General features: G+C 44.4%; 1 protein-coding gene across 1 annotated transcript; it reads right to left on the reverse strand.

Moving 5' to 3' along the window:
• Positions 1–555: 555 nt before the first annotated feature.
• Positions 556–25,510, reverse strand: LOC134292157 (uncharacterized). The gene is made up of 3 exons (XM_062861002.1): positions 25,428–25,510; positions 1,143–2,212; positions 556–1,031 (listed from the first exon to the last, which is right to left on the reverse strand). Exons 1-3 carry the CDS (start codon positions 25,508–25,510, stop codon positions 556–558), a joined length of 1,629 nt encoding a protein of 542 aa, XP_062716986.1.

Here is a 25,510-nt window from a genome sequence, read left to right on the forward strand (position 1 = left end):
TAGATTGCCGTTTTATACGTAAAACAGTACATTTGTTATATGTTCGTGTAAAATTGGAACGAAGAGAAACGGATAAGCACCTCGTTTCTTATTCTAGCGATGGCTACAAATCGATACACAGAAGAGGCAGAAAGTAGATAAACACATACTACGTAAGAAGAAAGAATAGTGCCACGGATTGAACCCAGGACCTTCTGCACTCGAACCGGAAACGGTAGCCGATAGATAACCAACCAAACCTGTGAAGAAATAATTGATTCGTAATTCAGTAACAAATTTTGAAAACGACGTATAATCAATGGTGTAGCATTGATTATACGTCGTTTTCAAAATTTAATTGGTTGTGTTAATCACCGTTAACTGATATTTATCATTTTTATTGATATTTTTCGGTGAGCCAAAGAAAACACGCCTTTTATCTGTGTGACGTTTCGGCCTACTCTTTTCTTTCAGCCATCCTCAGACACTAAAATTTATTTGAAAAAGATACACAATTTTAACAATTAACATATAACATTAAGCACAATTAACTTTTTTTCCCATCACAACTCACATTCAGATCACCGCAGCAACTTTCACCTCCTCTTCTGCTGGGCGATCACGTACCACTATCTGGTGGGGTACGTCGTGGTTGTGATATTCGTCGTTGGTTTTCGATTCTCGTCGTCGTCGCTCATCGTTCGTCATCTGTCTCAGCTTAACCACTAACGCATTGTAGTTTGCGTTGAACGTTCCACATTCACGTTGGAGGTTGACTGTGTTGTTTTCGCCTGCCAGCTTGATGTGGAATGTCTCCGCTGCAATCCTGCTTTCCTGGTCAGCAATTCGTTCTACTATTTTAGTTTCGTCAAAGTTGAAAATGTGTCCGTCACATAGTGTGTGTTGCGTTAATCCTGTTCTGTTGTCGTTTCTTCTGACGTCATTTTTGTGCTCGTTTATTCGTGTGTCCAGTTTTCTCCCTGTTTGTCCAATATACACCTTACCGTCATTGGTTCCACACGGTACGGAGTACACCACATTTTTCTGCGACCCTGGTGGAATGGGGTCTTTTAATTTAGTGAAAATCTCGTCCTTTATTTTGTTTTTTGCCTTAACTGCCAAAGTTAACCCATTATTCTTGAGAATTTTATTAAGTTTCTCACTTAAGTGTGGGATGTAAGGTGTGGAAACATACTTTGTCTCCTCCACCTCTCTCCCATCTTCCAGTCTATTGTAATGCTTATGTACTCTTTGCTTTAGGACATTTAAAATGAACCATTCCGGATAATTATTGCATTTCAATATCCTTTTAACCATGTCTATTGCTTGTGGGCGGTTTTCCGCATCCGTGAGTTTGATCGCTCTATCCGCCAGAGCGATCGCTGTGTTGCGTTTGCGCGTGAAAGGACTCTCGGAGTTGTAATCCAAATAACGCCCGTTTTCTTGTTTTGGCAGCCAAGTTTTCTCCACACGTCCGTTGTTTTGGAACAGCATCATGTCCAAAAACTTAAGACGTCCATCCTCCTCATATTCCACCGTGAACTGTAATCTGTCATGGAAACCGTTGAACACCTCGAGAATTTTGTCCACGTGCTCCTTACGTGCGATACAGAAACAGTCGTCAACATACCGTCTGTACACCACCATACTGATTCGATGTCCCTCCAGCTTACGTATGCTTTCCTGCTCTAACCTCTCCATTACGATGTTGGCTATCACCGGTGACAACGGTGATCCCATCGGCACTCCGAAAGTTTGTGAGTAGCTCACACCCCGATAGACGAAGAAAGTCGAATTCAAAGTTAATTCAACCGCCGCTAGGAAACCACGCTTGTCTATCCTTGTGTATTTCGCTACCTCGTCCCACCTTGCCTCTATACACTCCAAGGCGTACGCAACAGGAACATTCGTGTACAGCGACTTAACGTCCAGTGAAAACAGGACGTGTTCCTCTGGAACCTGCATGCCTGTTACCTCTTCCGCAAATTCAAAACTGTTAATAACATGGTATTCAGTTTTCCCCACGATGTTCCCTAGGATGTTCGACAAGAGTTGAGCCATATTATAGGTTGCTGACCCAACCGTCGAAACCACCGGCCTTAGTGGTCTTCCTTCTTTGTGCACCCTCGGGAGTCCGTAGATCCTGGGTGGAATATCACAACCACGACGTACCCCACCAGATAGTGGTACGTGATCGCCCAGCAGAAGAGGAGGTGAAAGTTGCTGCGGTGATCTGAATGTGAGTTGTGATGGGAAAAAAAGTTAATTGTGCTTAATGTTATATGTTAATTGTTAAAATTGTGTATCTTTTTCAAATAAATTTTAGTGTCTGAGGATGGCTGAAAGAAAAGAGTAGGCCGAAACGTCACACAGATAAAAGGCGTGTTTTCTTTGGCTCACCGAAAAATATCAATAAAAATGATAAATAATAGTTTTCAAAATTTGTTACTGAATTAATCCTTTCAATGAATCAAAACTACCTACATTTGGGTGCATTTGTGAACCCAGTCGGTTCAAGGCCATCGAAAATCAATTTTTGTAATTACGTTGCTTATTACCCTACTTTTCACTCGCGGTTGGAACTATAAAACGGCCTACTTTTCTGCACTAAAACAAAAGTGCCGAAAAGTATTACTTTTCGGCACTCTTAAAGAGTGCTGAAAAGTAGCACTTTTCGGCACTTTTGCCAGCACATACATTTTGCCCACTATCGCGTTCTCCGTAGATACAGCTGCTGCTCATACGTCCTAATAGCAGCTCGAATCCAAATCAAGACTATTCACGTTCCGATTCGGACCGCCGATCAGGTGAAGTAGCAGCAACTGAAGCTACTTTTGCTCCTTCTCATGTTGCTGATTGACGACGACGACGACGGGAGCTTGAAAATTTGTGACACCTTCTACACCATAGCCTACCTGATTGAATAAAAAACTGCGCCGGTGCCCATGGATGTTTCCACGTGGTTCCTCCTGATTTCATGTATGTTTCATGTAAGATGGCATGATAGACTGCCCGGAACGGGTATTTTTCGTAATTACAAAAAATGTTGTATGCAACTCGTTGCAAAACTCGATTTTTTCAGCACTCGTCGTATTTATCCAACTCGGCAAGCCTCGTTGGATAAACGTACAACTCGTGCTGAAAAAATCATCATTTTGCAACTTGTTGCATAAATAACTATTTTAATGGCCCTAAAGCCTTTGTGGTTTATGCAACCGCGGTTTATTTGATCACGGGCAGATGGGTATGCGAGCTCTGTTGCCCATGCATCATCGAGATGAATAATTCACTTCTGCTCCAATCAAAGGGTTGTGAATTCTCCTCCGTGGGCAATATTGTAATAATTTAATGGGCACGTTTATGGTGATTAAATTTCGAAATGTGATTCGTCGCGCTCGTGGTTTAAAACATAATTCGCATTTGTCATCGGAAGCCTTTGGTATGATGTTCAATTGTTTTGAAATGGATTGCAAAATTGGGCAAACTGGAAATAACGTCCAATTCGTCAAATTTCGGTAGACGCACATAAACAAGGGTGTTTTGGATCGATTTTCGGTTGGTCCAAGAGCTTTTCGTATTGGAAATTTACTAGATTTTTTCGGGCATAGAGTATCTTCCTTTCATGCCTGCCAAACAAATGCAAAATGATTATAGCAGAGGAAGCCCTCACTTATAAGCTGTTAAAGTTCTCAACACTATGCTTAGAAGTAGGCTTTGTCCCAGTGGGATGTTAAGCTAGAAAGAAGCCGAGCATTGGACCATCTATTCCTTCGCCCGTTAACTGATCGTAAAACGCCCATCCATTGTTTGCCCAACTCCTTTCCAGCGGAAGTTAGCCCTCTTTGTAAGTGAACTTCCCTTCTCTAACAATGCAACTACTTCTCTTTGTTATTGCGCGGAAAGTGCCACACTCTTGGAGTTTGAATACCCAAGTTTATAAGCGCCAGTAGTATTCCCAAGAATGGTGCAACATCGCAGCAACTACGACGGTTGTTGTAACTAGAGAGAGCAGTAAAACTTTTGTCCAGTTTCAGTAAAACTCGCACACAGCTATCTGGATACCGAAGCAATACATCCCCACTCCTTCCCCTTTGTCCTCTTTAGTCGAAACTGCAGGAACACAGATTCACTCGCTCGAGGAAGGAAGCGGGGATTTGCTTCGCTTTGAAGCCAAGTTTGTTAAGTTTGAGTTGTTTACCACTTCGCTTTCAGCAAAATTTTTCGAGACGTATGGCGAACGACAACATTGCTGGCCTGGCATTGGGGAAAAGAATGGCCGAACTTTAAAAGTGCGAAGCATAACATGGAGTAAGGGGGAAGTGTCACCCCGACATCGGAGCAAAGCATAACATGACTAAATCATCTGGTTTAGAGCTTTCGCTTTTCTCAACATTTGCTAATATTTCAAAAAAATCTTCTTGGGAAAACCTTTTTGAATTTAGGTTTCGGAAAAAAAAATCCAAAAAAGAAATCTGTCAACCCAAGTAACAATGATAGCTGAATAACAGCTTATTAAACTATTTTTTTAGTCAAGCTAAGAGCGGTTTATTAAGCTGTTGTACAGCAACATCTTTGTTGGTTGGGTATGCACTTGATTTTCAGAAGGTATCGTAAATTTTCGAGTATGAATTTATGCGCTCTATCAATTCTTGATTCTCTTGAGATTAATCAGATGAAGACTGAAAATATAGATAGAAAAGTTAGACAGTAGTTATAAAACGCTTTGTCGTGTCAAAACTTGTGATTTTTTGGAAAATTAGTTAGATTAAGATGTTTAAGTTTTCAAAGAAGAATTTACTAGCAGTCATGATGATCTAGCTGAAGCTCCGATGATTTTATTGATTTTTCCCTAGTTACAAGAAGCTATAATTAGTTTCATAATAGCTTGAGGCATCTTTCGAAATAAAAATCACAAAGGTTTCCTACTATCCCGGAGGAGAGATATTATAGCCATTCAGTACAGCCACGATCCAATTCATATCGAACACCTTATGCTACCTTGGGGACAACAAAATTGACAAAGGCAACATGGTACAAAAGGTACGGACAACATAAAGTTTCCCTATAAATGAACTTTTTCTGTTCATATGCTTTGCGAAGGATGGAAGAACCGTGCTTCATGTTTGTGAAAGTGGATAAAGTGAGTTGTTTCGTTCTGCAGAGAGTGGGCATTATTGGGTGGAAAATATGAATCCACATCCATAGTTGACACGTTGGCGTTGTATTGATCAATTCTAGCACAATATGTGTAGTTCAAGACTTCAATACTGTTTGCTGTGCAGCTGCCAGAAAACATTAAACGTTGAAATCTACAGAACTCTGAGAGGATTCATCTTAGAATCCTGATAGGATCCATCTCAGATTACTGTAAGGATTCATCTCGGAATCTTGAGAGGATTCATTTCAGAATATTGAGAGAAATAATCCCAGAACCATGAGAGGTTTCTCCACAGAATCTTGAGAGGATTCTCCACAGAATCCTGAGAGGATTCTCCACAGAATCCTGAGAGGAACCTCCACAGATTCCTGAGAGGATTTTCCACAGAATCCTGAGAGGATTCTCCACAGAATCCTGAGAGGATTCTCCACAGAATCCTGAGCGAATTCTCCACAGAATCCTGATAGATTTCTCCACAGAATCCTGAGGGGAATCTACACAGAATCCTGAGGGGATTCTCCACAGAATCCTGAGAGGAACCTCCACAGATTCCTGAGAGGATTTTCCACAGAATCCTGAGAGGATTCTCCACAGAATCCTGAGAGGATTCTCCACAGAATCCTGAGCGGATTCTCCACAGAATCCTGATAGATTTCTCCACAGAATCCTGAGGGGAATCTACACAGAATCCTGAGGGGATTCTCCACAGAATCCTGAGAGGATTCTCCACAGAATCCTGAGAGGATTCTCCACAGAATCCTGAGGGGATTCTCAACAGAATCCTAAGAGGATTCTCCACAGAATCCTGAGAGGATTCTCCACAGAATCCTGAGAGGAACCTCCACAGATTCCTGAGAGGATTCTCCACAGAATCCTGAGAGGATTCTCCACAGAATCCTGAGAGGATTCTCCACAGAATCCTGAGAGGATTCTCCACAGAATCCTGAGCGGATTCTCCACAGAATCCTGAGAGGATTCTCCACAGAATCCTGAGAGGATTCTCCACAGAATCCTGAGAGGATTCTCCACAGAATCCTGAGAGGAACCTCCACAGATTCCTGAGAGGATTTTCCACAGAATCCTGAGAGGATTCTCCACAGAATCCTGAGAGGATTCTCCACAGAATCCTGAGCGGATTCTCCACAGAATCCTGATAGATTTCTCCACAGAATCCTGAGGGGAATCTACACAGAATCCTGAGGGGATTCTCCACAGAATCCTGAGAGGAACCTCCACAGATTCCTGAGAGGATTTTCCACAGAATCCTGAGAGGATTCTCCACAGAATCCTGAGAGGATTCTCCACAGAATCCTGAGCGGATTCTCCACAGAATCCTGATAGATTTCTCCACAGAATCCTGAGGGGAATCTACACAGAATCCTGAGGGGATTCTCCACAGAATCCTGAGAGGATTCTCCACAGAATCCTGAGAGGATTCTCCACAGAATCCTGAGGGGATTCTCAACAGAATCCTAAGAGGATTCTCCACAGAATCCTGAGAGGATTCTCCACAGAATCCTGAGAGGAACCTCCACAGATTCCTGAGAGGATTCTCCACAGAATCCTGAGAGGATTCTCCACAGAATCCTGAGAGGATTCTCCACAGAATCCTGAGAGGATTCTCCACAGATTCCTGAGAGGATTCTCCACAGAATCCTGAGAGGATTCTCCACAGAATCCTGAGAAGATTCTCCACAGAATCCTGAGAAGATTCTCCACAGAATCCTGAGAGGATTCTCCACAGAATCCAGAGAGCATTCTCCACAGAATCCTGAGAGGATTATCCACAGAATCCTAAGAGGATTCTCCACAGAATCCTAAGAGGATTCTCCACAGAATCCTAAGAGGATTCTCCACAGAATCCTGAGAGAATTCTCCACAGAATCCTGAGAGGATTCTTTACAGAATCCTGAGTGGATTCTCCACATAATCCTGAGAGGATTCTCCACATAATCCTGAGAGGATTCTCCACAGAATCCTGAGAGGACTCTCCACAGAATCCTGAGAGCATTCTCCACAGAATCCTGAGGGAATTCTCCACAGAATCCAAAAGGGATTCATCACAGAATCCTGAGAGGATTCTCTACAGAATCCTGAGAGGATTCTCTAAAGGATCCTGAGAGGATTCTCTACAGAATCCTGAGAGGATTCTCTACAGAATCCTGAGAGGATTCTCTACAGAATCCTGAGAGGATTCTCTACAGAATCCTGAGAGGATTCTCTACAGAATCCTGAGAGGATTCTCTACAGAATCCTGAGAGGATTCTCTACAGAATCCTGAGAGAATTCTCCATAGAATCCTGAGAGGATTTCCCACAGAATCCTGACAGGATTCTTCACAGAATCCTGAGAGAATTCTCCACTGAGTCCTGAGAGGATTCCCAACAGAATCCCGAGACGATTCTCCACAGAATCCTGAGAGGATTCTCCACAGAATCCTGAGAGGATTCTCCACAGAATCCTGAGAGGATTCTCCACAGAATCCTGAGAGGATTCTCCACAGAATCCTGAGAGGATTCTCCACAGAATCCTGAGAGGATTCTCCACAGAATCCTGAGAGGATTCTCCACAGAATCCTGAGAGGATTCTCCACAGAATCCTGAGAGGATTCTCCACAGAATCCTGAGAGGATTCTCCACAGAATCCTGAGAGGATTCTCCACAGAATCCTGAGAGGATTCTCCACAGAATCCTGAGAGGATTCTCCACAGAATCCTGAGAGGATTCTCCACAGAATCCTGAGAGGATTCTCCACAGAATCCTGAGAGGATTCTCCACAGAATCCTGAGAGGATTCTCCACAGAATCCTGAGAGGATTCTCCACAGAATCCTGAGAGGATTCTCCACAGAATCCTGAGAGGATTCTCCACAGAATCCTGAGAGGATTCTCCACAGAATCCTGAGAGGATTCTCCACAGAATCCTGAGAGGATTCTCCACAGAATCCTGAGAGGATTCTCCACAGAATCCTGAGAGGATTCTCCACAGAATCCTGAGAGGATTCTCCACAGAATCCTGAGAGGATTCTCCACAGAATCCTGAGAGGATTCTCCACAGAATCCTGAGAGGATTCTCCACAGAATCCTGAGAGGATTCTCCACAGAATCCTGAGAGGATTCTGCACAGAATCCTGAGAGGATTCTGCACAGAATCCTGAGAGGATTCTGCACAGAATCCTGAGAGGATTCTGCACAGAATCCTGAGAGGATTCTGCACAGAATCCTGAGAGGATTCTGCACAAAATCCTGCGAGGATTCTGCACAGAATCCTGAGAGGATTCTGCACAGAATCCTGAGAGGATTCTCCACAGAATCCTGAGAGCATTCTCCACAGAATCCTGAGAGGATTCTTCACAGAATCCTGAGAGGATTCTTCACAGAATCCTGAGAGGATTCTCCACAGAATCCTGAGAGGATTCTCCACAGAATCCTGAGAGGATTCTCCACAGAATCCTGAGAGGATTCTCCACAGAATCCTGAGAGGATTCTCCACAGAATCCTGAGAGGATTCTCCACAGAATCCTGAGAGGATTCTCCACAGAATCCTGAGAGGATTCTCCACAGAATCCTGAGAGGATTCTCCACAGAATCCTGAGAGGATTCTCCACAGAATCCTGAGAGGATTCTCCACAGAATCCTGAGAGGATTCTCCACAGAATCCTGAGAGGATTCTCCACAGAATCCTGAGAGGATTCTCCACAGAATCCTGAGAGGATTCTCCACAGAATCCTGAGAGGATTCTCCACAGAATCCTGAGAGGATTCTCCACAGAATCCTGAGAGGATTCTCCACAGAATCCTGAGAGGATTCTCCACAGAATCCTGAGCGGATTCTCCACAGAATCCTGAGAGGATTCTCCACAGAATCCTGAGAGGATTCTCCACAGAATCCTGAGAAGATTCTCCACAGAATCCTGAGAGGATTCTCCACAGAATCCTGAGAGGATTCTCCACAGAATCCAGAGAGCATTCTCCACAGAATCCTGAGAGGATTATCCACAGAATCCTAAGAGGATTCTCCACAGAATCCTAAGAGGATTCTCCACAGAATCCTAAGAGGATTCTCCACAGAATCCTGAGAGGATTCTCTACAGAATCCTGAGAGGATTCTCTACAGAATCCTAAGAGGATTCTCCACAGAATCCTGAGAGCATTCTCCACAGAATCCTAAGAGGATTCTCCACAGAATCCTAAGAGGATTCTCCACAGAATCCTGAGAGCATTCTCCACAGAATCCTGAGAGGATTCTTCACAGAATCCTGAGAGGATTCTTCACAGAATCCTGAGAGGATTCTTCACAGAATCCTGAGAGGATTCTCCACAGAATCCTGAGAGGATTCTCCACAGAATCCTGAGAGGATTCTCCACAGAATCCTGAGAGGATTCTCCACAGAATCCTGAGAGGATTCTGCACAGAATCCTGAGAGGATTCTGCACAAAATCCTGCGAGGATTCTGCACAGAATCCTGAGAGGATTCTGCACAGAATCCTGAGAGGATTCTCCACAGAATCCTGAGAGCATTCTCCACAGAATCCTGAGAGGATTCTTCACAGAATCCTGAGAGGATTCTTCACAGAATCCTGAGAGGATTCTTCACAGAATCCTGAGAGGATTCTCCACAGAATCCTGAGAGGATTCTCCACAGAATCCTGAGAGGATTCTGCACAGAATCCTGAGAGGATTCTCCACAGAATCCTGAGAGGATTCTCCACAGAATCCTGAGAGGATTCTCCACAGAATCCTGAGAGGATTCTCCACAGAATCCTGAGAGGATTCTCCACAGAATCCCGAGAGGATTCTCCACAGAATCCTGAGCGGATTCTCCACAGAATCCTGAGAGGATTCTCCACAGAATCCTGAGAGGATTCTCCACAGAATCCTGAGAAGATTCTCCACAGAATCCTGAGAAGATTCTCCACAGAATCCTGAGAGGATTCTCCACAGAATCCTGAGAGAATTCTCCACAGAATCCTGAGAGGATTCTTTACAGAATCCTGAGTGGATTCTCCACATAATCCTGAGAGGATTCTCCACATAATCCTGAGAGGATTCTCCACAGAATCCTGAGAGGACTCTCCACAGAATCCTGAGAGCATTCTCCACAGAATCCTGAGGGAATTCTCCACAGAATCCAAAAGGGATTCATCACAGAATCCTGAGAGGATTCTCTACAGAATCCTGAGAGGATTCTCTACAGGATCCTGAGAGGATTCTCTACAGAATCCTGAGAGGATTCTCTACAGAATCCTGAGAGGATTCTCTACAGAATCCTGAGAGGATTCTCTACAGAATCCTGAGAGGATTCTCTACAGAATCCTGAGAGGATTCTCTTCAGAATCCTGAGAGGATTCTCTACAGAATCCTGAGAGGATTCTCTACAGAATCCTGAGAGGATTCTCTACAGAATCCTGAGAGGATTCTCTACAGAATCCTGAGAGGATTCTCTACAGAATCCTGAGAGGATTCTCTACAGAATCCTGAGAGGATTCTCTACAGAATCCTGAGAGAATTCTCCATAGAATCCTGAGAGGATTTCCCACAGAATCCCGACAGGATTCTTCACAGAATCCTGAGAGAATTCTCCACTGAGTCCTGAGAGGATTCCCAACAGAATCCCGAGACGATTCTCCACAGAATCCTGAGAGGATTCTCCACAGAATCCTGAGAGGATTCTCCACAGAATCCTGAGAGGATTCTCCACAGAATCCTGAGAGGATTCTCCACAGAATCCTGAGAGGATTCTCCACAGAATCCTGAGAGGATTCTCCACAGAATCCTGAGAGGATTCTCCACAGAATCCTGAGAGGATTCTCCACAGAATCCTGAGAGGATTCTCCACAGAATCCTGAGAGGATTCTCCACCGAATCCTGAGAGGATTCTCCACAGAATCCTGAGAGGATTCTCCACAGAATCCTGAGAGGATTCTCCACAGAATCCTGAGAGGATTCTCCACAGAATCCTGAGAGGATTCTCCACAGAATCCTGAGAGGATTCTCCACAGAATCCTGAGAGGATTCTCCACAGAATCCTGAGAGGATTCTCCACAGAATCCTGAGAGGATTCTCCACAGAATCCTGAGAGGATTCTCCACAGAATCCTGAGAGGATTCTCCACAGAATCCTGAGAGGATTCTCCACAGAATCCTGAGAGGATTCTCCACAGAATCCTGAGAGGATTCTCCACAGAATCCTGAGAGGATTCTCCACAGAATCCTGAGAGGATTCTCCACAGAATCCTGAGAGGATTCTGCACAGAATCCTGAGAGGATTCTGCACAGAATCCTGAGAGGATTCTGCACAGAATCCTGAGAGGATTCTGCACAGAATCCTGAGAGGATTCTGCACAGAATCCTGAGAGGATTCTGCACAGAATCCTGAGAGGATTCTGCACAGAATCCTGAGAGGATTCTGCACAAAATCCTGCGAGGATTCTGCACAGAATCCTGAGAGGATTCTGCACAGAATCCTGAGAGGATTCTCCACAGAATCCTGAGAGCATTCTCCACAGAATCCTGAGAGGATTCTTCACAGAATCCTGAGAGGATTCTTCACAGAATCCTGAGAGGATTCTTCACAGAATCCTGAGAGGATTCTCCACAGAATCCTGAGAGGATTCTCCACAGAATCCTGAGAGGATTCTCCACAGAATCCTGAGAGGATTCTCCACAGAATCCTGAGAGGATTCTCCACAGAATCCTGAGAGGATTCTCCACAGAATCCTGAGAGGATTCTCCACAGAATCCTGAGAGGATTCTCCACAGAATCCTGAGAGGATTCTCCACAGAATCCTGAGAGGATTCTCCACAGAATCCTGAGAGGATTCTCCACAGAATCCTGAGAGGATTCTCCACAGAATCCTGAGAGGATTCTCCACAGAATCCTGAGAGGATTCTCCACAGAATCCTGAGAGGATTCTCCACAGAATCCTGAGAGGATTCTCCACAGAATCCTGAGTGGATTCTCCACAGAATCCTGAGAGGATTCTCCACAGAATCCTGAGAGGATTCTCCACAGAATCCTGAGAGGATTCTCCACAGAATCCTAAGAGGATTCTCCACAGAATCCTGAGAGGATTCTCCACAGAATCCTAAGAGGATTCTCCACAGAATCCTAAGAGGATTCTCCACAGAATCCTAAGAGGATTCTCCACAGAATCCTAAGAGGATTCTCCACAGAATCCTAAGAGGATTCTCCACAGAATCCTAAGAGGATTCTCCACAGAATCCTGAGAGGATTCTCCGCAGAATCCTGAGAAGATTCTCTACAGAATCCTGAGAGGATTCTCCACAGAATCCTGAGAGGATTCTCCACAGAATCCTGAGAGGATTCTCCACAGAATCCTGAGAGGATTCTCAACAGAATCCTGAGAGGATTCTCAACAGAATCCTGAGAGGATTCTCCACAGAATCCTGAGAGGATTCTCCACAGAATCCTGAGAGGATTCTCCACAGAATCCTGAGAGGATTCTCCACAGAATCCTGAGAGGATTCTCCACAGAATCCTGAGAGGATTCTCCACAGAATCCTGAGAGGATTCTCCACAGAATCCTGAGAGGATTCTCCACAGAATCCTGAGAGGATTCTCCACAGAATCCTGAGAGGATTCTCCACAGAATCCTGAGAGGATTCTCCACAGAATCCTGAGAGGATTCTCCACAGAATCCTGAGAGGATTCTCCACAGAATCCTGAGAGGATTCTCCACAGAATCCTGAGAGGATTCTCCACAGAATCCTGAGAGGATTCTCCACAGAATCCTGAGAGGATTCTCCACAGAATCCTGAGAGGATTCTCCACAGAATCCTGAGAGGATTCTCCACAGAATCCTGAGAGGATTCTCCACAGAATCCTGAGAGGATTCTCCACAGAATCCTGAGAGGATTCTCCACAGAATCCTGAGAGGATTCTCCACAGAATCCTGAGAGGATTCTCCACAGAATCCTGAGAGGATTCTCCACAGAATCCTGAGAGGATTCTCCACAGAATCCTGAGAGGATTCTCCACAGAATCCTGAGAGGATTCTCCACAGAATCCTGAGAGGATTCTCCACAGAATCCTGAGAGGATTCTCCACAGAATCCTGAGAGGATTCTCCACAGAATCCTGAGAGGATTCTCCACAGAATCCTGAGAGGATTCTCCACAGAATCCTGAGAGGATTCTCCACAGAATCCTGAGAGGATTCTCTACAGACTCCTGAGAGGATTCTCCACAGAATCCTGAGATGATTCTCTACAGAATCCTGAGAGGATTCTTTACAGGATCCTGAGAGGATTCCCTACAGAATCCTGAGAGGATTCTCCACATAATGCTGAGAGGATTCTCCGCAGAATCCTGAGAGGATTCTGCACAGAATCCTGAGAGGATTCTGCACAGAATCCTGAGAGAATTCGTCACAGAATCCTGAGAGAATTCGTCACAGAATCCTGAGAGGATTCTTCACAGAATCCTGAGAGGATTCTTTACAGGATCCTGAGAGGATTCTCTACAGAATCCTGAGAGGATTCTCCACAGAATCCTGAGAGGATTCTCCACAGAATCCTGAGAGGATTCTCCACAGAATCCTGAGAGGATTCTCCACAGAATCCTGAGAGGATTCTACACAGAATCCTGAGAGGATTCTCCACAGAATCCTGAGAGGATTCTCCACAGAATCCTGAGAGGATTCTCCACAGAATCCTGAGAGGATTCTCCACAGAATCCTGAGAGGATTCTCCACAGAATCCTGAGAGGATTCTCCACAGAATCCTGAGAGGATTCTCCACAGAATCCTGAGAGGATTCTCCACAGAATCCTGAGAGGATTCTCCACAGAATCCTGAGAGGATTCTCCACAGAATCCTGAGAGGATTCTCCACAGAATCCTCTTAGGATTCTCCACAGAATCCTGAGAGGATTCTCCACAGAATCCTGAGAGGATTCTCCACAGAATCCTGAGAGGATTCTCCACAGAATCCTGAGAGGATTCTCCACAGAATCCTGAGAGGATTCTCCACAGAATCCTGAGAGGATTCTCCACAGAATCCTAAGAGGATTCTCCACAGCATCCTGAGAGGATTCTCCACAGAATCCTGAGAGGATTCTCCACAGAATCCTGAGAGGATTCTCCACAGAATCCTGAGAGGATTCTCCACAGAATCCTGAGAGGATTCTCCACAGAATCCTGAGAGGATTCTCCACAGAATCCTGAGAGGATTCTCCACAGAATCCTAAGAGGATTCTCCACAGAATCCTAAGAGGATTCTCCACAGAATCCTAAGAGGATTCTCCACAGAATCCTATGAGGATTCTCCACAGAATCCTAAGAGGATTCTCCACAGAATCCTAAGAGGATTCTCCACAGAATCCTAAGAGGATTCTCCACAGAATCCTAAGAGGATTTTCCACAGAATCCTGAGAGGATTCTCCACAGAATCCTGAGAGGATTCCCCACAGAATCCTGAGAGGATTCTCCGCAGAATCCTGAGAAGATTCTCCACAGAATCCTGAGAGGATTCTCCACAGAATCCTGAGAGGATTCTCCACAGAATCCTAAGAGGATTCTCCACAGCATCCTGAGAGGATTCTCCACAGAATCCTGAGAGGATTCTCCACAGAATCCTGAGAGGATTCTCCACAGAATCCTGAGAGGATTCTCCACAGAATCCTGAGAGGATTCTCCACAGAATCCTGAGAGGATTCTCCACAGAATCCTGAGAGGATTCTCCACAGAATCCTGAGAGGATTCTCCACAGAATCCTGAGAGGATTCTCCACAGAATCCTGAGAGGATTCTCCACAGAATCCTGAGAGGATTCTCCACAGAATCCTGAGAGGATTCTCCACAGAATCCTGAGAGGATTCTCCACAGAATCCTGAGAGGATTCTCCACAGAATCCTGAGAGGATTCTCCACAGAATCCTGAGAGGATTCTCCACAGAATCCTGAGAGGATTCTCCACAGAATCCTGAGAGGATTCTCCACAGAATCCTGAGAGGATTCTCCACAGAATCCTGAGAGGATTCTCCACAGAATCCTGAGAGGATTCTCCACAGAATCCTGAGAGGATTCTCCACAGAATCCTGAGAGGATTCTCCACAGAATCCTGAGAGGATTCTCCACAGAATCCTGAGAGGATTCTCCACAGAATCCTGAGAGGATTCTCCACAGAATCCTGAGAGGATTCTCCACAGAATCCTGAGAGGATTCTCCACAGAATCCTGAGAGGATTCTCCACAGAATCCTGAGAGGATTCTCCACAGAATCCTGAGAGGATTCTCCACAGAATCCTGAGAGGATTCTCCACAGAATCCTGAGAGGATTCTCCACAGAATCCTGAGAGGATTCTCCACAGAATCCTGAGAGGATTCTCCACAGAATCCTGAGAGGATTCCCCACAGAATCCTGAGAGGATTCTCCACAGAATCCTGAGATGATTCTCTACAGAATCCTGAGAGGATTCTTTACAGGATCCTGAGAGGATTCTCTACAGAATCCTGAGAGGATTCTCCACATAATGCTGAGAGGATTCTCCGCAGAATCCTGAGAGGATTCTCCACAGAATCCAGAGAGGATTCTCCACAGAATCCAGAGAGGATTCTCCTCAGAATCCTGATAGGATTCTGCACAGAATCCTGAGAGGATTCTGCACAGAATCCTGAGAGGATTCTGCACAGAATCCTGAGAGGATTCTGCACAGAATCCTGAGAGGATTCTGCACAGAATCCTGAGAGGATTCTCTGTATAATCCTGGGACGACTTACTATAGAATCCCTACACGGAGAAACTGAAAAACTCAAAATTAAGTACTTTTAAACTCAATTTTGAGTTCTTTTTCGTCTCCCTTTTCATGCGCTCTTTCTAATGTTGTCAGAGAGTGAAGAGAGAAACAGCCCAACTTTTGCAGTTCAGTGCGTCAAGCCAAAACTGAGTTTCTAGCACAGTACTCAAATTTGAGTGAATACAACCTAGTCAAAATTTCGGTTGGGTGAAAAAAACCTAAAATTAGGTATTCCTTTCACATGGAAGCAAGCGGAAACAACCCAACAAAAACATCGATTCCATCAACTCAAAAGTGGCTTGACGCACGCAACCCCGAAGTTGAGTGGAAAGAACTCACTTTTGGGTAGTTTCGTCTCTCCGTGTAGAGTTTCGGTTGTCCTCTCGGCAATTTGGGTTGTTCTGAGGAATCTAGACGAGCTGCAATTGAATAGCAACCTTAAAGCGGTGATTCTTGGAACACGTATTGAAGTAAAGCTTGACATAAAAGCAGACTCATTAGGAATATTAGCAAAACCGAGTTATAAGGTCTAATAATTTTATTTTGTCCATATCAGTTCAGATTATTATTTTGTCTGATGTACAATTATTGATATAAACTCAGTACCAGCTGATTACAAACTGACCTCGTCAATTTTCCCCCAAATGACTGACTGACAATTGAATCACACGCACTAAAGGCACACATATCTCGGCATGAATTGCAACCGTGTCACACAGAGAGGTTATGCAACGTTGACTCACTCACGATCAATTGTTTACGCGTGCATACATTAAAAGCCCCTCACTCGGCGACTTGTCAATTTGTGTGTTCCGATCCGTGCCGTTCGATGTAGATACTTACCCACCTATCGTAGTCCATGTCCCATGCAAAACACATCAATCCATTCAACCGTAAAACCAGCAAAAGCCAATGCTCATCATGACAATCGATGGATACGCAGCTCTACACATTGTCTACACTTAGTAGGTAGGTAGGCAACGAAACGATACAATATCGATAGGGGGCTGTCCATAAACCACGTGGTCATTTTTTTGGGACTTCTCAACCCCCCCCCCCCCCCCGCGTGGCCATTTGTCCATACAAAATTTTTTATTCGTCCATACAAAATGCTCATAGGCCGAACCCCCCCCCCCATCATGACCACGTGGTTTATGGACAGCCCCTAGGCTACGGAGCGGCGCTGCTGCTGCTGCATGGTTCGTTATGCTTGCCAGCCAGCCAGCCAGCCTAGTGAGAAGCTAAAGACGAGCCGTTTTACGCGCGCGTGGCACGTTTCCAGCATGTTAAAATTTCAATTTATGCGTATTTTGCATAAATTAACAAGCGTGATTACAAATTTCATGCATGTCAACATTTAGCGGGGGGTAGGTGGGTGCTGTTGCAGCTGAAGCTCGGCGCGGCGGCCGGCGGTGTTGTTTGTGTTTGTGTGTGCGCTGGGGGTCCCCTCCCCGAGGGGGTTCGACAGGTGATTACATCACTCGGGTGGTGCATGCAAAACTTCGGCCGGGTCGACAATGTAGTCATTTCAGGACACAGGTGACTACTTTAGGCTGACGCAGATTGTTTTGGGGTACGATTTGGTTTCAACGTTTGTACATTAGGTCTTAAATGTTAGCTGTTTACTCGTGCACATAAAGTGTAGATCTTCTAAGAATTCATGAGATTTGTTTGTGTATTATTAATTAGGTAATCAGGATTTAAAAGGGTGAAGAAAAGACTGAAACCACTCAAAGAGGCTCGAGTCCCATTACCACGAATATTTAGCGACTTGTTCGAGTTTGACGTTTGCCAACTACCGCCACCTAGTCGATGGTTGGCCAAACACAGCATTTTTAGCATTGGGTGAGCACGTTTCCGCGACTTTAATTTAAATCGAATTATATTCAAAGTGTTTCGTCTGTTTGTCTGTGATCGTATATAGGGCACTGCATGAAATTCGCTCCTTCTTTTTCGCTCTTACAGAAATTTTGTAAAGATTATTGATCCATTGTCAAATCACATGACCAACCCTAGGTGACTCCCAAATTGACAATGTACCCTACCCTACTAACAAAAATTTTCGTCCTAAGACAAACGTGGAGATGCAGCGGGCTTTATAACAATGTTTGTCTCACTAACATTCCGTCCCATCCTCGATGACCGCAAGGACGTGTCCGGCGCCGTTATTGACCTTACTAAAGTTGAGAGCTCTCGAACTGTGTACATTGAGAATAATAAGCAAGTCCCAAGCCCTATTCATTGGTTTCTTGTGCAATTTCGATTGCTCTGGTGAATCGCGGAGTAGATTACATATCTTACTTCTACAGACCGTGCTACGAAAGAGTATCATTACTGATCAACTGCAGTTCATCCTGCTAGTGTTTATACATACTAAGTAAGCGAAAAACTCATGTTGGAAAAAGTGCCGAAAAGTTCTGCTTTTTAGTAGTAGTTCTAAAAGTAGTACTTTTCGCCACTTTTGTTTTGGTAAAAAAGTAGGGCATTTTATCGTTGTTTTGCTAAGGGCGTTGTATTTCGCTTACCATGCTATAACCGTCACAATATTCACAACTTTTACCGGGAAAAACGAAGTTGCCAATCAAACAATTGCATTATGATTCATAATGCAACAGAAACAAGTTGCATTATGAACCATAATGCAACTCTCTGATTTAGTGACGAAAAGTAGGCAAATATAAAATTGATATTACACCTAGGGTGGAATTGCAAAAGAATTATTTTTTATAACTTGATCGCATACCCAGGTAACCTGAAGCTAAGCTGAATAAGTTGTATTTCTGTTATATATCTGCATTAGCCATGCTTACTGCCGTATCATAGCAGTTCGACTGCTAAACTGCCCTATATTAGCAATTGACATTTAAAATCTGACATCAGTTGCATAGCATTTCAGACGCTCGGTATGTTTTGGTCAACAAGCATCATAACTGCTACTTTATTGCCATAAAACTGCTAAGAGAGATGAGTAATGCTAATCACAACACATTTCCACTTCCTAATTTACGTGCCATGATTGTAGAAGCTACACTCATTCTCATAGCTGGGTGGCAACGTAGAGAATCAATCGGCAAAACATTACTCCACTTCATTGAACAGGGCTATTGCTTTGGTAGATAAATTCCATGGTTGGTTTCCTACGATCAATTTAATTATCAGCCCATGCTGAGCCCATCGCATAACGAAGCTGCTGCTGGCGTAATATGAAAACCTTAAATTGAGCAAAAATCCAACGCACATTATCTAATCATCTATAGCTTACCCTGTAGCGCGGTTCAGCACCATCGTCAACCCGACGATCTAGGGGTTGAATCCCAATTTTGCCGATATCAGCAAAAAACAACAGCATTTCAGAATGTGTCACACAGGAGAGTGAGGAAAGAATAGAAGATAAAGGGAAGCCGTGAAATGGGCAGGGGAAAACATTTTTGTTTTTATTTTTGACAAGCTGGGGGATAGGAGGGATAAGCATTTAATCAGCCATATATTAGGCCAAAACCTGCATTTATTTAGCACTTATGGCGCATATACGGCAGATATTCATGGAATGACCTGCTGTAAAGGCGCATATAGTGCCGAACTAATGCCATTTTATCTGCTTATTGATTACCTGGGTATATGTACGGCCGATGCATTTTATTCATATATAGCGCATTTAGTTCACCACTGGACTATCGCACTAGTTTTTACGAGTGCGAAAACGATAATAAAAGTGCGCGATTGCATCAAATCAACTCGGTGTCTTCAGAGCACTTGTTCACCATAGATTGAAGAAATAGTGCGCCGAAGACATCAACCTGATTTGATGCAATCGCGCACTTTTATTTACGTTTTCGCACTTATGAAGTCGCAGTTCGCAGTCCAATGGTGAACTAAATGCAGTATATGATGTTACCTATTTTAACATTCAGACATATTTACACACTCAGAAAATATGTAGGTTATAACTTATAACTTTTGTCCCAAGTGTAGTATCTCTAAGACAAATGTCAAGAAATTTGAGTTAATGATTGTCAAATGACTTGAATTTAGTACGAAATTCTGAAAGTAGAACTCACAGTATATCTTTCTATTTGCAATTCACCGGAAGTACACAATCTTAGTGTTAGAAATTATTAAGATGTTGAGCTAGGCGCACCACGATAACACAGTGTTCGTTCAGCGTGCCTGTCAGGATCATATTGACCCCACTGTTATACTAGGGTTAAACTACTAACTTGTATCAAAATTTGTGTTGGCACATAAGGTTTTTTGAACTCAGGATGTCTATTAGAATTATGAAAACTGCTCACCTATAACACAAAGGTCACGCAAAAACACCACAACAGAGCAGTCGCGTCTTAGGCCAAACTCAGCGATACCACGCTCACGCGGTGTACTGTGTATGTATGCTTTTTTCATGACACGTGCACTCATTACACGACCCGCTTAAATATGCAGAATTCTGACCCTTTGGGACAGAGCCTGCTTCTCAACTTCCGGCGAGCTCTTCCACAGTTTTTAACTGAGAGACTCCTCTGCCAATGGATATGTTGCATGTGTATATCATGTATTAGGCACAAATATACTATATACCCGAGGAAGTCAAGGGAATTTTCATTACGCGCAGTTCCTGGACCGGCCGGTAATCGAACCCGTCACCCTCAGCATAGTCATTTTAATGGAAATTCAAATTTATTTATTACAAATTCATAAGATTCATATTTTTAAGAAGTTTCAGAGGAGTTTTAAGGCATATCAAGGCTTTTCAGGAAATTCCAAGAGGATGCTGGAGGAGCTCTGAAGTTTCAGAGAGATTTGGGCTGCTTTCAATTGAGGTTCAGGGAGCGCTTCAAGATGTTTCAAAGACGTTCCAGGAATTTCAGGTAGTGTCTGAAAGTTTCAGGTAGATTTGGAAGTTTTATTCCTGCAACACCCCTGCAATGTCCCCTGGAACGCCCCTCAAATGCTATGGAGCGCCCATGAAACCCCCTCGAATATCCAGGCGATCCGCCTCGCGCCTCTTACGCCTTTTTATCCTCTGCCACCACTAGTGCTTTGGGCATCATGCCCGCTAGCACACATACCGCGTCCTTCGAGACCGTGCGGCATGCGCTGACTACCCATGCCAGTCTGTGGGTACTCTCGAGTAGCTTTACGTTTCGATTGACCACTAGCTTGCGGTTGTTTACCACCACCATCTGCGTTTTGTGGTGCGCGAGTGCCAACTATCTCGGCCTTATTCAGTCCTCCGCTATTCCAAATGCGTGCGTTGCTGTCAGTTCCTCTTCCTCTATCGATTCGCCGTATACCACGAGGGTAATATCATCGACAAAGTTGATCAGTTTTACGCCCGGTGAAAGTTTGAGCCTCAATTCGTCAGCCTGTCGGGAGATACCTTCCGGACCCGGAGCCATGCCCAACTTAAGCGACTTCGCTATTGCAATGAGCTCGTCGTTCGTCACCAGGGTGACCTCGCCATGGCCGGTTTGGCCATAGGGGACGGGTGCCCATGGTCTTGTATCGTGGCGCGGGATCAGCGTTTCCACGATCTTCTGCAGCACTTCGAGGGAGCGTTACGAAGATATAGATGACGCTCCCCAGACAACCAGTGATCGTATAACATGTTAAAGTGAAGGCGATATGCGCACATTTTGTATGCGCCTAAATGGAGACATGCACGCATATGGCCTCCATTTTAACATCTTATGCAACATCTTATACGATTACTGGTTGTCTGGGTCCCTTCGTTTTGGCCATGACTACTCTGTAGGCATCACCCCATGGGGTATTGTACTTCATCTGACCTTATTGGCCTTAATGAACTCTTAAAACTAGATCAGGAACATTTCATCATAACAGCACTGAACATAAAAATGACACATATTGAAACATCGCGACTCATTCGTAACCATGACAATTATCACAAAACTAGTTACTACATATAACAGCTAAATATCAAGATTCTACAAAGTTTACACAATTTACGAAGCAAAATGACAAACAAGAAAAATTTGCATTATTTATGGTTTCCATGTATCGTTTTGCCGATTTTCAAATTCGCGGAATTTCACTTTTCTTGGCCAAGTAGTTTTACTCAAAGCTTGCGTTCTGTCATACTTATTCATGACAATTTTAAAGGAAACATAATCTAGTTTTGAAACATCTTTCTCTCTAGATACCAATTTATGAACTTCTAAGCTATCACTTGGATCAATTCCTAAACAACGAGACACCATTAAGCTGATTTCATGTTCAGTTACAACAGGATTAATATTTGATAAGAATAGATCAAAAGTGCCGTTGACGTCGTTCTGCGAATATTGTTCGTTTTCCTTATATAAAACTGCATCAGTACATTCAAGCGAAGAGCTTGTTCCTCCATGAACACAAGGCGGCGACACAGGAGTAGAATGACGTAGGTTGTTTTCGTTGCACGAAGGCGGCTCAGGTACGGCGATAACGGCCAATGTTTCCAATATAGTCGCAAATTGGGTTTTCAAATCCAAAATCTCTTCATCGACGGATCGAATTGTAGTCATTTGAACCGGCTCTCGACGATCGCGATATTTACAAAAATCATCCATACAGACATCACACAACCAAATGACGTTGTTCGCTAACGCGTTCAATTGTTCTACGTCTATACCAGCACATGATGCGTGAAAGCGTTTTGAGCATTTCCCTTCACACACTGTGTACATATCGCGTTCGTTGATGGCTTGCGAACACTTTACACAATCCATGGTTAGCAGCGAAACAATGAAGCAGTGGATGATGGCAGTTAAACTCCGTAGGGTAAAAGGGTATAATACGCCCCACCGGGGCAAAACGCCCCCCTTCATTTTCTAGCGATTCAAGCGCTTTTTGCATGCGGGATCGATTGGAAATCTTAAATATTGATGATTAATTGCCATCAAGCTGATCCGTTAGTTGATTGGTATAGAAAAGCAATAAAAATATCAAAAAGTCTGAAATTGAGGCTTTTGGCGTAATATTTTACCTCTTGCAAGCTGGCTTCATTGTAAACGAAGCCAGTTCTGTTCGCTTATGTTATTTTGCAACTTTTATGCAGTTAAACACTTGTTAAAAGGTCCTCCTAGGATAAGCATGTGGTAGAATTATCCCCTGGTACAGTTTTATCACGGGGCTGGACGTTTTTCTTTGGATGGGGCGTATTGCCCCGTTTGTTTTGATAAGGTAAATTTTGGAACGTTTTCGGAAAACGTTTCAAAGCTTCCATAGCCGCCCCTCCAGAGGTAAAGTTCTTATGCAACACTTCACTGACTTTAGAAACAACGATTTGCAGTGGACAATAGATGGGATAAGGCGCCAATTTTAGATATATTGCCATTTCTGCTTAGGGGGGGGCATATTATACCTGTTTACCCTACAGCAAAACTTAAAACTGTAGGGCACAGCTCGCTTGTGAATGATATCCTCCGTCGAATACTCGTAGTACGTGTACAGACAAATGCTCCTTCGGTCTCAAAATAAATTAAACGGTTCCATAAACTGAATAATTTGCGTTCAACTGTGAGCAAACGGCAAGCATTCGGTAAACACAACAACACACACACTTGCTTGAACCATGTCCAGTATATTCTAATAATTTTCAAAGAAGCTGGCTTTGCCAATTTTGATCTATTTGAGAACTTCTGGTTCTGGTTCAAAGGTTCCACGGTGGCCTGTGAGTAATGGTTCAGGTACATTGTAGTATTATTTTAGAGGAGTTTTAGAACGATTCGGAAGCCTATCAAGGGGCCTCAAACATTCTTCTGGAATCTTTTTACATTCCCTGCAATCTCCAGAACTACACCTAAGCACCCTTGAGAACCTTCTTAAAACCGCCTGAAGCCCCTCAGATCCTTAGACCCTCTAAGCATTTTGAAACTCCCTGAAGCCCACTGGGACTCATTGAAACGTTTTTGGAAACCCCCGGTATCTATTTGGGAGTTCATGAAATGCCCCTGAAATGCATCCGAAACCCCCCTGATACCTTAGGATGTCCCTGGGCGACTGAAACTGCCCTGAAACGCCACTGAAACACCTGAGACTCACTGAAATATTCTTGAAACTCACTCAATCCCCCTAAGATCCACTGAACCGCTCCTGGAACCCCTAGAACGCCCCTAGGACCCCTTGAAAGATTTCTGAAATTCTCCGGACATCTCATAAAATCCCTGAGATTTCTTTGAAGCGCATCTGAACTTTCTGAAGTCTCTGGGATCGCTTAAACAATCGGAAACGCCTCTCATACATCTCTCAGAGGTCCCACCAGGCGCCCATGAAATCCCCAGAAGCTCCCTGAAACACTGCTGAAAACCTCCCTGGAACCCGAAGAAATGCCTCTAAAGACAATGCCACTGAAACCTTTTAAAATGTTTCTCGCACCTCTTGTAAACTCCGGAATCGGCCCTGAAACGCATCCGAAATCTTCCGAGGATACGGCAAATGTCATCAAGCATTTAGTTGCATCGTGCAGGGGAGCGCGAGTTCGAATCCCGCTGCAGCTGTCAGAAAAAGTGTTTGGCAGTGTCCTTAGGTGATAAATTCTGATTCGTTGTCTAGTCTAGAAGTGCTTCCTGCAAAGCGCTTCTAGTGAGCGAGTATCAACCCTAAAAGGGATACCTGGGGTCCATTGGACCCCAGGCGCCTTTCAGAGCTCGTCTTTGATGGAACACACTCAGCGAGGTGACGAAACTGAGGCCGTGAAGGTATCCCTTTTAGGGTTAAACGTGTCCGTGTTTAAGGAAAAATACTGAAACGCCACGTAAACCTTCTGAAACGCCCGAGGGATTTCCTGAATCCATCATATTCACTCGAATACTCAGTAAATCGCAACCCTCTACGACACCAGACTGGGGTCGGGTCTGGGTAGCAGACAGACTTTTTCCGACCCACCATAGAAATTCTCTCATTTGTTGTCTGTTACAGTAAAATATTCGACTGTCCTTCGCGACCCCCTGGATGATGGCTAGCGACCCTCCTGGTGGCTGCCGTGTTGGCTGCCTGGCAGAAATTTTAGAAGCACGACCGCTTATGTGCCTTAATCTCTTCAAGAATAACATCTGCAGCCGTACACCGCGTTGATCTTCTCTATTGCGACGCCCTCATGCGAAGTGAACATTATTTTCTGGACCGGAAAACGACCGGTTGTACAGATCGCCGCTGGCTTGACCCAGTTCCGCTACCCAGTTCCCGTTATCGGGAGGGATGCTGTATGGGTCCGATAGTAGTGCGATGTCTGTACTCAGCACCGAGACTGACTATCACAGCAACCTCCTCGCGTGCCTGGACATTTAGGCCCGCCCGTCGTGTGACCCTTGTTTGCCGTGCAAATCAAGCAATTTGTTGCCGAGTTGCACACTCTAGCGATGTGGCCTTCCACTCCGCACGTCCTGCAGAGTTTGCTCCTGTCGGGGCCTTTACACGCCTATGACTTGTGCCCTTGTGTACATGCTGAGCGGGCACACTGACTCTCATTTGATCCTGCCACGCAGACGATCTGCGTGAATGCCAGACCGATTCACATGCGGATCGATGCACTTGGTGCATCTACCTCGTGCTGCTGTTTAAGTGCGACTGCGATCTCCTGTGCGTTGGTGATTTCTTGGCCGCCTCCTTCTTCAGCACTAGCATCAT

Source organism: Aedes albopictus, chromosome 1 (genome assembly GCF_035046485.1).
Source record: "Aedes albopictus strain Foshan chromosome 1, AalbF5, whole genome shotgun sequence".
Lineage (NCBI taxonomy): Eukaryota > Metazoa > Arthropoda > Insecta > Diptera > Culicidae > Aedes > Aedes albopictus.

Excerpts from the sequence above, each read along its gene's own strand:
- LOC134292157 (XM_062861002.1), bottom strand. The coding sequence starts at position 25,510 with ATGATGCTAGTGCTGAAGAAGGAGGCGGCCAAGAAATCACCAACGCAC. Across the intron at positions 2,213-25,427 it reads CACTTAAACAGCAGCACGAG|ATCACCGCAGCAACTTTCAC; the intron begins GTAGATGCACCA and ends ACTCACATTCAG. Across the intron at positions 1,032-1,142 it reads ACCTTACATCCCACACTTAA|GGTCGCAGAAAAATGTGGTG; the intron begins GTGAGAAACTTA and ends CCATTCCACCAG.